Below are 13,679 nucleotides of genomic sequence, written 5' to 3'. Positions count from 1 at the left end.
GGACTGGCAACACGACAAGGGGCCTTTTCTGTGATGATTCCCCGTTTGTGGAATGCTCTCCCCAGAAGGCTTGCCAGGCACCTTGCTTACATATCTGTAGGTGCCAGACAAAACAATTCCTCTTTTCTCATGCCTTTGGCTAATTAAATAATCTATTTACAGTTAGGTAGCTGTGTTGGACTGATGTAGTCGAAACAAAATAAAAAAAATCCTTCCAGTAGCACCTTCTTACATAATAAGGATAAATACATAATATTTATCCTAATAATAATAATAATTATAATAATAATACATAATGACAAATGGACATAAATCTGACATCAGGAATCACAAGACAGAGGAACCAGTAGGAGAATACTTCAATCTCCCAGGATATTCTATACAAGATCTCAAAGTAGCTGTCTTATTACAAAAGAATTTCAGAAATAGACTGGAAAGAGAAGTTGCTGAATTGCAACTTATTACCAAACTTAAAACCATGGAGAGACCTGGTCTGAATAGATTTAGGTTTACCACACCTATCAGCCAATCACCCATTCCCACCACCCTTCTGAGTAATACCCCTCCCCACCCTCTCACTAGATTATATATATATATATATATATATATATATATATATATATATATATATGTTTTAAAAACAAGTTTATTAATCAATTTAAAATATGATATAGAGCAAAAGCATATATGGCAACAGTATAACACAAATACATCTAATCTTATAGATCATGACCATTGCCTATATCCATGCGCATCTATGTAAATAAAAAAAAAACCCTTCCCCCTTCCCCCCTCCCACCCCCTCCCATCTTTCTTTCCAACCATTTCCTTACCATCTTCCCTCCCTCCCTGGTTTCTCTTCAGATCGTATAAATCTTTCGCCTTTTACCCACCCTCTCACTATATATAAGGGTCTGGTGACGTCTGTTTCAGTGTGTCTGAGGAGGTGTGCATGCACACGAAAGCTCATACCAAGGACAAACTTAGTTGGTCTCTAAGGTGCTACTGGAAGGAATTTTTTTATTTTGTTTTATGGCCTTTTAAACTGTATGTGGGAGGTGTTCTTGTTTTTGTTTGTAACTATGCTATGTATTTTTTTATATTTAAACTATCCTGTAATCTTCGAATGAAGGGCAGTATAAAATTTTAATTAACAATTTAACAAACAAATGATGAGGTGTATGGGTTGTTAGGCAGTGTTCGAAATTATCCTGCATCTCTAACTAAGAAAGATCAGGTACTGAGAAAGGCTTCTGCCTGAGATTGTGGACAGTTGCTGCCAGCCAGGGCTGGATGAACCAACTATGGTATATGGCAGCCCTCTGTGGTCCTAGGGGACTCTGGTAATCAATTCCATTTCTATTTTTTTTTAATCTCCTTTTGCGAATGGATCAAAATGTCCTGGCGCCACCCTTGGTGCCTGGCACCTCCACTTGCCCAGCTGCAATCAGCTGATCTGTCGGGCACAGCGGCAGCAAAGGACCTTGTGCCTTTTGCTGTCACGTTACCTCCACCAAATGTCTGATTTGCCTGGCAGCATAAATAAATAAATAAATAAATAAATAAATAAATAAATTGCTGCCACCCTGCAGGCCCCCTGATTTACCCAGCAGCGAGCTAAATAAACAAATCCCCCTTTCCCCTGCTGCCTGGGGAATCGTGTATTTTGCACAGTGGTGCCATAGCAAAAGACCTAGCAAAATCAGCAGACCACCTGATTCACCCAGCAGCAATTCTTTTGTGGGGTGGGGATTTGGGGGCAGGTGTATGCGCGGCTGCCTGGTCTGGTAGCAGGGCAAAAGAAGAAGAAAATACATTTTGTTTTGGCTCCAGCAATCAAAGTCCCATGAGCCCCATGGTTCCTTCCAGTCCTATTCCAGTTTCTAACACTGTTGGGGGGGTAGTATCTCTGGTGGGGAACAATGTGCTTCTTCTATGGCAGTTTGCCCACCTTTGGACCCCACTCTACACTCAGCTCTCACCTGTGGCTCCTAGAAGCTGTCAGCTTGTAGCAACAGCCACACCCCTAGGAAATGGCTTTGACTGGCCGGCTAAACCAGGTGAGGCCAGCCGATGGGTCTAAAATCCTTGGTGAGTTAGGGTCTTCCCATGCACATGAAGACAGGCTCTGGCAGATTCAGTTGACAACAAGACCAAGAGTGGGTCCAACGGTCAAGGAGGCAGTTTCTGCATGTGCTGTAGGGGGTAGTGCGGGGCAGATGGGGCTCACCAACCTGGGAAGGTAGCCCATCTACCGTAGGAGAAGAAAAACTCTGGTTCTAAACTTCAGCTGCCTTGCAGGAGAAGATTGGGCGGTTGGGTGGCGCCTTGTATACCTCCTTCTGGCAACTCTGCAGCCAAGCTGGTGCCAAATGTATTGCTCTGCTTTCCTTTGGACCACATCAGTGAGGCTGAGGGGGGGTGTCTTGTCATCTTGGCAGCCCCAGACCTCCGTACACACTGGCCAGGCTTGCACTCCAGGGAGGTCACTTCAGTGCTGCTAATGCAGAGGTTTGGTTTCATCCCCAAAGGCAGACTCTATTGTCTCTCAAGACAGACAGATGCCAACAATAATTATGGATGTGATTTATTTATTTATTTTTTAAAAAGCATGATTTCCTCATAACTGATTTCTGTGTTGTTTTCTTCCTGCTTTCGCTTCCTTGCAATGAGGGTGTAGCTTGGCATACATTTCCTGGCTATGTGGGTGAAGAGCTGCAGCTCAGTGAACTTGGCATGCAGTAGGTCTCGGTTTTAATCCCCGACATCTCCAGGAAGTGCTAGGAATGCCCTCTTTCTGAAGCCGCAGAGAGAGCTGTTGCCAGTCAGTGTATACACTGCTGAGCTGATGGGCCAAGGGTCTCACTCTGCACTAGGCAGCTTCCTATGCATTTTAGTTGACATGGCATTCACTGAAAGCAGTGGGTATCTAACTTAAAAGCTGATTTAATTCATTGGGACTTTGGAGTTGGTTTGCAGACTTAGTTTGGAGGGCAATTGGTGGCTTACCTTGCTTAACTGAAACTCTATACTAAGCGTTCTCTGCAGTGGGTGACGTTCTTGACAGATGGCTCTCTGGTCCAGCGGAGGATTCTGTCAGCAGCACTGCAGTGGGAAGCCATTCTTTGCCTATTCCCTCTGTCCCCAGTCATGCTGTTCTGCCCTACCACTCATCTGCAGCAGATTTTGGAGGGTGCAGGGGCACGTAGCCAAAATGATACTGTGGTACTGACAGAACCCTCTATTGGGTCAACAATGTGCCAGGACACTGTGAAGGGCACTGCTATTGGATATGTGCTAAAAAAAAACCCTGCTTGGTTCCACCCCCCACCCCCAGCCTACCCCCGCCAAGAATAGCATAAGAGAGAAAAGCGTTGCTAGGAGACGTACCTAAATCATAAATTGGGTGATTGCTTTATAGAAGAAAAATACCACATTTAATATTTGGGTTGCAAATACAGTGTGTGTGTGTTTGTTTGTGTGTGAGAAAGGGAAAGGGAGGGAGGGGTAGAGAGGGAGAGAGAGAGAGAGAGAAGGAAAGAGAGAGAGAGAGAGAGAATCTCCTCTACTGCCAAGTCTGTATGTTGATCATGTGGGGCAGGACACAAGAAGAACATTTTGGGCAATATGAAACTTTTTCATTCTGTTCCACTGTTAACATGGCATACAGACATGGCATTAGGGTAGGGTGGCTCAGCATGAAGCCCGTGGGGTGATTCTTGGCAATATTTGATGGCCCACTGCCCTCACACTGCCTTCCCAAAGCCAGGTTATTGAGATGCTGGGTTTTGGGAAGGAAGCATGAGGGCTCTAGGACTGTGCCAGAGCCTCATGCCTCCTTCCCAAAGCCTGCTGCCTCACTTACTCATCTTTGGAAAGGCAGCAGAAGGGCTGCAGGGGCATCAAATTTTGACCTCACTCCTGTCTTGCTCCACAAGGCAGTTATTGTGGCCCACTTGGTATGAAAAGTTGGAGAGCTCTGTATTAGAGGAACCTTGGATATATTTGTACCACAGCTTTAAAACACCGAGAAAACCCTGTCATGGCTCGGTGCCAGCAACATCTGGACTTCAGAGCATAGTTAGGGAGCCACAAGGTTCCTCAGCTTTGGTGAATTGATTGCCTTACTCAGCACTGGGCAGCTTCCTAAGTTGATATGCTGATAAATATTGATACTCTTTATTTTGGCTTGCCAAGAAAGCTAATATTTTCTCCTCCTCCTCCTCCTCCTCCTCCTCCTCCTCCTCCTCCTCTCTTCTCTTCTCTTCTCCCTTCCAGCTATCAAGGTGAGCTGTGTGGGTTCCTGTGGGGTCTCCAGCAAAATAAACGACACTGCGTGGACAGTGGAGGAGCAGTACTTCAGTACAACCCTTTCAATGGCGGATAAAGGTATGATTGGGGGAGGAAACTCTGGTTGTAGATGGGTCTGGTTTCTGAAACAGTTGTGTGACAGCGAGGACTTGTACTGTCGCCTGAAAAGGTCTCTGACTCTTTTCCTGGTAGCTGGTAAAAGTCAAGGCACAGCTATGCATATGTCTCTAACTCTGCCTTTGGAGTGTCAGAGTAGGACCTGGAATACCCGGGTCCAAATCCCTACTTGGCCATGAAGCTCGCTGGGTGATCTTGGGCCAGTCACTACCTCTCAGCCTAACTAACCTACCTCACAGGGTTGTTGTGAGGATTAAATGAGGAGCGGGAGAACCAGGTAGGCCAGTTTTGAGCTCCTTGAAGAAAAGGCAGGGGTAGATATGCAATCGGTCCATCAGTAACTACAGTCTGATCCCCCCCCCCCGGTATTATGCTTCTCCCCTTATATTGAGTCAAACCATTGGCCCTTTTGCCTTTTATTAGAAGAAGCTTTAAAACCAGGTGTCTGCTTGGCAGGGAGGAAGAGTTTAACAAGTGGGAAATGCTCTCCTTGCCTTTCCCCTTCTAGCTGCCACCTGCCTTGCATCTTGCAGGGCGTCCTGAATACAGAATTGACAGGTGACCTTGGTTTGCAGGTGGGTTGGTAATGGGAGTAGGCGGGTCCCAAACCATGTGGGATTTTACAACAGGTCCAAGGAGCATATGGCCCTCCAGATGTTGCTGAACTACAGCTCCTGTCATCCCTGGCCACTGACCATGCTTGCTGGAGCTGATGTGAGTTGTAGTTCAGCAAACTCTTGGAAGGTCAGAGGTTCCCCACACTTCCTTTAGAGATAAGCACCAGAACCTTGGGACTGGAAACAGATTGGAAGCCGGAGGAACTCTTGAGCATTGGCAAGGTTCTGTATTGAAGAGGGTCTTCCTCTGGTGGTGCCCATGAATCTCTTGAGTCCCCCACTCCCCGTTGTCCTCTTGGTCATGAGTGATAGCCCTTGAGGTGTTTCACTTGCACCCACTCCCCACCTACTATCCCCTTGGTAGTGAGTTGCTTTTTAACTTCATAGTACCAGCACCTTTTTCTTCCAAATGTCAAAAGTGTAGCACTTGCTGTAACAGCTTCATGGTGAAGGCTGGCACCTTTTCTTCTTTTTTTTTAAAGCACTGGTTTTGAGAGGGATTACTTCCCCACCACCACACTTGAAAAGGAAATTCGGAGAGTGACACCCTTTCCCACTTCCTCTTTCGGCTCTGTATGCTTTGCAAGGCTCAGATTAATTCCACTGGATATACAGCTTTTAACAAGAACTCTTGGAAAAGGCAAAATGTTTGTGCACTTTAAATATAAAATTCCTTATAATACTGTGCTTTAATGCTGTCACCTGTGCTGAGACCTTAGGGTGAAGGGTGGGTAATAAGAATTATCATTTGTCTCTTGCTAGTTCAGAGGAGCAGAGAGAAGGGTGGCTGGGCTGGTGCCGCCTACAGAACTTCCCCAAACCCCCAAATGTGCTCAAGTGGGCCTTGGAGGGTTGGTGGCCCCCAGGGGCGTACCCAGGATCAAAACTAGGGGGGCAAGGGGCGGGGCCAAGGCACGGGAGGGGAGGGGCCACAAAGTGGGAATGTGGGCGGGGCTACAGAGCCCAGGTGAAATCAAAATAAACAGTAAAAACTACAGCAAACTGATCACATATTTTAGGAAGGGGTCCCCAGAGTTGTTGACCTTTGGGAACTGACACCACACTTGCGTATTATACCCCAGAGGACAGGATCACACTTCAAAATGACCTTAACAGATTAGACAACTGGGCCAAAGCAAACAAGATGAATTTTAAAAAGGAGAAAAGTAAAGTACTACACTTGGGCAAAAAAAAATGAAAGGCGCAAATACAGGATGGGGGACACCTGGCTTGAGAGTAGTACATGTGAAAAGGATCTAGGAGTCCTGGTAGACCACAAACTTGACATGAGTCAACAGTGTGATGCAGCAGCTAATAAAGCCAATGCAATTCTGGGCTGCATCAATAGGAGCATAGCGTCTAGATCAAGGGAAGTAATAGTACCACTGTATTCTGCTCCGGTCAGACCTCACCTGGAGTACTGTGTCCAGTTTTGGGCACCACAGTTCAAGAAGGATACTGACAAGCTGGAACGTGTCCAGAAGAGGGCAACCAAAATGGTCAAAGGCTTGGAAACAATGCCTTATGAGGAACGGCTTAGGGAGCTGGGTATGTTTAGCCTGGAGAAGAGAAGGTTAAGGGGTGATATGATAGCCATGTTCAAATATATAAAAGGATATCATATAGAGGAGGGTGAAAGGTTGTTTTCTGTTGCTCCAGAGAAGCGGACACAGAGCAATGGATTAAAACTACAAGAAAGAGGATTCCACCTAAACATTAGGAAGAACTTCCTGACAGTAAGAGCTGTTCGGCAGTGGAATTTGCTGCCAAGGAGTGTGGTGGAGTCTCCTTCTTTGGATGTTTTTAAGCAGAGGCTTGACAGCCATATGTCAAGAATGCTTTGATGGTGTTTCCTGCTTGGCAGGGGGTTGGACTGGATGGCCCTTGTGGTCTCTTCCAACTATGATTCTACATCAACTATGAATGTGTTATCCCTTTGGTTGATATTTTCCTTCGATGGTCTTGAGTATTTCTTAAGTTGTCCTATTATTTTATTTTTGCCTTTTTTACTGTAATTCAAATCTCAAATGTTTAAGATGAGTAGAAAACATTTAAATACATTTAAAAAAACCTTTTCAGTATCCAGAATATACTCTCTTTACGTGCTTGCTCAAAAGTTAAGTTCCAACTTATGTTTGAATGAGATGGAAATAAATTGTTGGTTCTGGGTCACTATCACTTTTTGAAGGTACACATTAAAAGTGGATTATACATAAAAAGTCTTTAAAAAGCCTAAGGGAATGTGTGCACACGCACATGCATATATATAACATATATATGCCACCACTCAATTCACCCTACCACTTGAGCAAGAAAAACTTAAAGAACTGTAGGTTAATTTTGAATAGGGAGCTACTACTAGCTAACTCAATCACTATAGAGCAAGTTTTCAGCCTGTTTTCCACTTCCTCACCCCAACTCCCACCAAAGCATGTAGTATGACAGTGTAGTCTGGCCCATAGGATGAGCCCTGAGTTGTTAAATATATATAATCAACCCCCAGTTTCCAAATTAAATTTTACTAAGATTACAGCTGGAAATATAAATTATGAAGGAGAAAACAGATTGGTAGCATAAAAAAGAAACAGAACACATTACTATCTATGGTAATATTCCAATTCTACAGCAATTTATCTACAGCAATTTACAGCCCACTGAATTTGGCAGACTTACTTCTGAGTAGACATGTAGAGGATTGCCTAACATAGGCTACTTACAGCATAATCTTAAAAAGGATTCTCAAACTTTTTTTGTAGAAAGGAATGATCACACATGATGTTCAACAGATGATATTATTTCCTAAGAAATACTGGTAATCCCCATGTTTAACTTGTGGAATCAGGGGAGAGGATTGATGGGAAGAAGGATTTTCAAATTGGGGGGGGGGAGGCGGACGTGAACCTGAAGCGACGGCGGCGAAGGGGAGAAAACCAGCGGCCGCCTAGAGGAGAAGAGGGAAGTCTGGGGGTGGGCGGGGGGGGGAAAGAAGGGAACCAGGCTTGGATCGGGGCCTCCGCGGAGGTCTGGAGCAAAGCCCCGGCCTCCGCGAAGCTATCCGAGGCTCCGTTGCTGCAGCGGTCTGGCAGGCGCTGAACGACTCCCGACGTTCGGGAGACCTTTGAGCACAGCCGCGCTGTGCGCATGCGCCCCGCTTTGCGCATGCGCAAAGGTCTCCCGAACGTCGGGAGCGTCAGCCCTTGCCCCCTCCCACACAGCGCGGCTGTGTGGACTCCGCACGGCTCGGGCGCAAGAGACTGCTGCGGGCGCCGAACTCGCACTCCGCTGGGCTGTCCTCCGCCTCTGCCCACCAGCCCCGCCGGCAGCGCCACTCTTGCCCGCAGCTGCCCGACCGGCCCTGCCTCTAGAGTAGGGCAGCGGCCCCTCCCTGCCCCGCGGTGGGTACGCCCTTGGTGGCCCCTGCTGTACTAACTGCAGTTCCCCTGCTACCTTCAAGGGCAGCCCCATGTACAATGTAAGGCAGTACAGTGGTACCTCTACTTACGAATTTAATGCGTTCCGAACACACATTTGTAAGTCGAAAAAATTTGTAAGTCGAATCCCATAGGAATGCATTGGGAGAAAAAATTCGTAAGGCAAAGCAACCCTATCTAAAAATTCGTAAGTAGAAAAAATCCTATCTAAACCGCATCCAAGATGGCGGACCAAGCTCCGTTCGTAAGTAGAAACATTCGTAAGTAGAGTTATTCGTAAGTGTTATTCGTAAGTAGAGGTACCACTGTATCATATTAAAGAGAACCAGTACCGTATGCACCCAGCAATAATGCAAGCTCTCCTTCTTGCATACATCCTGTCCCTCAGAAGGAACGGCATTTAGCTAGTAAAAATTTAAAAAAACCTTTTCTGGGCACAATGGCTTTCTCCCTGGTGGGAACAGCATCTTTCTTTGGGGGCTTCCTCCTCTTGAATAGAGCCCCAGCCCACCTGAAAGATTCCTTCAGTAGCACCTTAAAGACCAACTAAGTTTTTATTTTGGTATGAGCTTTCGTGTGCATGCACACTTCTTCAGATACAGTGAAATGGAAGTTTCCAGGCACTTATGTAGAGAAGGGGTGGGGAGGGGTGGGGATGGGGAGGGGGGATCACTCAGAAGGGTGGTGGAAATGGGTGATTGACTGACTGATAGCTGTTGATGACCGCAAACGACTGCAAATGGTTTTGCATGAAAAAGCAAGGGTTGAGATGGCTGAAGATCGCTTATCATGTATAATGAGATAAGAACCCGATATCTCTGTTCAAACCAGGTCCCTCCATGGTTTTGAGCTTGGTGATAAGTTGCAATTCAGCAACTTCTCTTTCCAGTCTATTTCTGAAATTCTTTTGTAGTAAGACAGCTACTTTGAGATCTTGTATAGAATGTCCTGGGAGATTGAAGTGTTCTCCTACTGGTTTTTCTGTCTTCTGGTTCCTGATGTCAGATTTATGTCCATTTATCCTTTGGCGTAGGGTTTGGCCTGTTTGTCCAATATAGAGAGCTGAAGGGCACTGTTGGCATTTGATGGCATACACAATGTTAGAGGATGAGCAATTAAATAGTCCTGAGATGGTATGTTGGATGTTGTTGGGGCCAGTAATGGTGTTGTCTGGGTGTATGTGGCAGCAAAGTTGGCATCTGGGTTTATTGCAGGCTCTGGTACCAGTGTCCATGTTAAGTCTGGTGGTTGTATTATTGTGGGTGAGGAGTTGTTTAAGATTGGGTGGCTGTCTGTAGGCAATGAAAGGTCTTCCTCCCAGAGCTTGAGAAAGGGAGCGGTCATTGTCCAGGAGAGGCTGTAGATCTCTGATGATGCGTTGTACTGTTTTAGCTTGGGAGCTGTATGTGATGACTAGTGGTGTTCTGTTATTTTCTTTTTTGGGTCTGTCTTGCAGCAGGTTCTCTCTAGGTATCTGTCTGGCTCTGTTGATCTGTTGTTTAACTTCATCAGGTGGATATTTTAGTTCTAAAAAGGTTTGCTGTAGATCTCTTAGGTGAGATTCTCTGTCTGTAGAGTTGGAACAGATGCGGTTGTAACGTAAGGCCTGGCTGTATACGATGGATTGTTTGGTATGTTTGGGATGGTAGCTAGAAGCATGTAGATATGTTTGTCGGTCAGTTGGTTTTCTGTATAAGGTGGTGTCTATACGTCCATCCTGTATTTTTATAGTAGTGTCCAAAAAATGTATTTCTTGCATAGATTGGTTCATTGTTAGGTTGATGGTGGGGTGAAAGTCATTGAATGTCTGGTGGAAGGTTTCCAGGGTCTGTTGTCCATGTGTCCAGATAATAAAAATATCGTCAATGTATCGCAGGTACAGGAGAGGTTTGAGTGGGTAGGAGTTAAGGAAACGTTGTTCTAAATCTGCCATGAAGATGTTGGCATACATCTTCATGGCAGATTTAGAACAACGTTTCCTTAACTCCTACCCACTCAAACCTCTCCTGTACCTGCGATACATTGACGATATTTTTATTATCTGGACACATGGACAACAGACCCTGGAAACCTTCCACCAGACATTCAATGACTTTCACCCCACCATCAACCTAACAATGAACCAATCTATGCAAGAAATACATTTTTTGGACACTACTATAAAAATACAGGATGGACGTATAGACACCACCTTATACAGAAAACCAACTGACCGACAAACATATCTACATGCTTCTAGCTACCATCCCAAACATACCAAACAATCCATCGTATACAGCCAGGCCTTACGTTACAACCGCATCTGTTCCAACTCTACAGACAGAGAATCTCACCTAAGAGATCTACAGCAAACCTTTTTAGAACTAAAATATCCACCTGATGAAGTTAAACAACAGATCAACAGAGCCAGACAGATACCTAGAGAGAACCTGCTGCAAGACAGACCCAAAAAAGAAAATAACAGAACACCACTAGTCATCACATACAGCTCCCAAGCTAAAACAGTACAACGCATCATCAGAGATCTACAGCCTCTCCTGGACAATGACCGCTCCCTTTCTCAAGCTCTGGGAGGAAGACCTTTCATTGCCTACAGACAGCCACCCAATCTTAAACAACTCCTCACCCACAATAATACAACCACCAGACTTAACATGGACACTGGTACCAGAGCCTGCAATAAACCCAGATGCCAACTTTGCTGCCACATACACCCAGACAACACCATTACTGGCCCCAACAACATCCAACATACCATCTCAGGACTATTTAATTGCTCATCCTCTAACATTGTGTATGCCATCAAATGCCAACAGTGCCCTTCAGCTCTCTATATTGGACAAACAGGCCAAACCCTACGCCAAAGGATAAATGGACATAAATCTGACATCAGGAACCAGAAGACAGAAAAACCAGCAGGAGAACACTTCAATCTCCCAGGACATTCTATACAAGATCTCAAAGTAGCTGTCTTACTACAAAAGAATTTCAGAAATAGACTGGAAAGAGAAGTTGCTGAATTGCAACTTATCACCAAGCTCAAAACCATGGAGGGACCTGGTTTGAACAGAGATATCGGGTTCTTATCTCATTATACATGATAAGCGATCTTCAGCCATCTCAACCCTTGCTTTTTCATGCAAAACCATTTGCAGTCGTTTGCGGTCATCAACAGCTATCAGTCAGTCAATCACCCATTTCCACCACCCTTCTGAGTGATCCCCCCTCCCCATCCCCACCCCTCCCCACCCCTTCTCTACATAAGTGCCTGGAAACTTCCATTTCACTGTATCTGAAGAAGTGTGCATGCACACGAAAGCTCATACCAAAATAAAAACTTAGTTGGTCTTTAAGGTGCTACTGAAGGAATTTTTATCTTACTTCGATCCAGACCAACACGGCTACCTACCTGTAACCTGAAAGATTCCTGTTAATGAGCCACTTGGCACGGATCCATGGTGTAAGGTGGATGGGGGACCTGGCCACGTTCCAGAGACTCTGTAGGGTTGAATGAGCGGCGCCTTTCACTAGCTGGCAAACAGGTTGCAAAGGGCACAAGGGCATCGAAACTAGTCGGCAAAAAACAGCAGCAACCACTGCTGCACAGTGGTGCTTTGTTAGTAAATGTACACTGGAGGGGAGGGGAAGGGTGTGTAGAGCAGAGGAATTTCAAATGACGCACTGAAAAAAATGGGAAATGGGGCCGAAGGGAGCAGCCAGACTCGCTTGGCAACTTCTGCTTGACTGAGGACTTTGAAGCAAGGTGAGGGGAAGCTACTTGTACACCCTGAGCGGAAGTGTTGCTCCAGCTTCGATCCTCAAGCCCCTTTGCTGTTGCAGGTAGCCCTGGGATTTTGCTTAGAGTGCTCTCTCTCTCTCTCTCTCTCTCTCTCTCTCTCTCTCTCTCTCTCTCTGTGTGTGTGTGTGTGAGAGAGAGAGAGAGAGAGAGAACAAACTCAAGGTTGTTGCATTCAGTAGAAGCTTCCTCTTCTGCCTTTAAATGCCCAGAGCAAAACGGAAAAAACCAGCTGAGGATTTCATCCCTCAAAGTGTTTTGGCAAGTTCTGCAGCAGATGCGTACTCGAGTCTGAATCTGGATTCCTGGGCTCTGACTCTTTAAAGGTCACTGGCTCTTGAGAGGCTATAGGACATCCTTCTGCTGATAATTTGTCAGCATGTTGCCTCTGAACGTGGGGGTTCTACCTGGCTATCGTTTGCCAAAAGCTATGATAGAAATCTTGTCTATGGATTTGTCTAACTCCCTTTGGAAGCCACCTAAGTCTGTGTCCATCACACCTTGTGACACTGAGTTTCATGAAGCAATTTATTTTGCCTTCCCTGAATTTACCTGGTCTTTAGGTTTTCATTAGGTAACCTCCAAGTGCTAGTATTATAGTGAAAAACAGCCTCTGTGACCACTGTCCTCCGGTTTTGTAGGGAATACATGCTGTGGTGCTCACAAACTACTAGGAGTGTTGTTGCTTACAAGAGGAGGTAAGTTTAGATGAAAATGTAGGTGGTTTAACTTAAGCAGGCTTAGTAGTTACATTAGAGGGAGCGGGTGGCACTGTGGTCTAAACCACTGAGCCTCTTGGCCTTGATGATTGGAAACTCAGCGGTTCAAATCCCCACGACTGGGTGAGCTCCTGTTGCTCTGTCCCAGCTTCTGCCAACCTAGCAGTTTGAAAGCACACCAGTGCAAGTAGATAAATAGGTACGGCTCCGGTGGGAAGGTAAACAGCGTTTCCATGCACGCTCTGGTTTCCGTCATGGTGTTCCATTGCACCAGAGGCAGTTTAGTCATGCTGGCCACATAACTCAGAAGGCTGTCTGTGGACAAACACCGGCTCCCTTGGCCTGAAGCAAGATGAGCACCGCACCCCATAGCCGCCTTTAACTGGACTTAACCGTCCAGGAGTCCTTTACCTTACATTAGTCCTATCTTGCCTGCAGTTCTGCTAATTGACATCGGGTCCAGGGCAGGGACCTGGGTGGGAGCCCAGATCAGTGTTAACCATTGTTAACTTGATGGAGCAAGTAGCCAGGGATAACTAGCCACTTAGGCAAACAGAAGGAATTGGATATGTGAGCAAGCGGGAAGTATGTGCAATCATGTGATCCTCTTACCCACAATTAAGACACAGCCCTAGCGCAGCCGCATTTGCAGAGCTAAAGGAATCTTTGGCACTCTGAATGTTGATGG

General features: G+C 45.8%; 1 protein-coding gene across 3 annotated transcripts in view; it reads left to right on the top strand.

The window, feature by feature from the left end:
- Positions 1–13,679, top strand: part of ARRDC1 (arrestin domain containing 1) — a 55,764-nt gene that overhangs the window by 18,707 nt on the left and 23,378 nt on the right. For all 3 annotated transcript variants that reach the window (XM_060270277.1, XM_060270276.1, XM_060270275.1), the window contains exon 2: positions 4,279–4,389. In XM_060270277.1, the coding sequence (XP_060126260.1) occupies positions 4,279–4,389 (111 nt within the window). The remainder of the gene's footprint in view (positions 1–4,278; positions 4,390–13,679) is intronic.

This window comes from Zootoca vivipara, chromosome Z (assembly GCF_963506605.1).
Source record: "Zootoca vivipara chromosome Z, rZooViv1.1, whole genome shotgun sequence".
In the NCBI taxonomy this organism is placed as follows: domain Eukaryota; kingdom Metazoa; phylum Chordata; class Lepidosauria; order Squamata; family Lacertidae; genus Zootoca; species Zootoca vivipara.
Note: the sequence above shows the minus strand (reverse complement) of the source record. Positions and strands in the feature narration are given on the sequence as shown.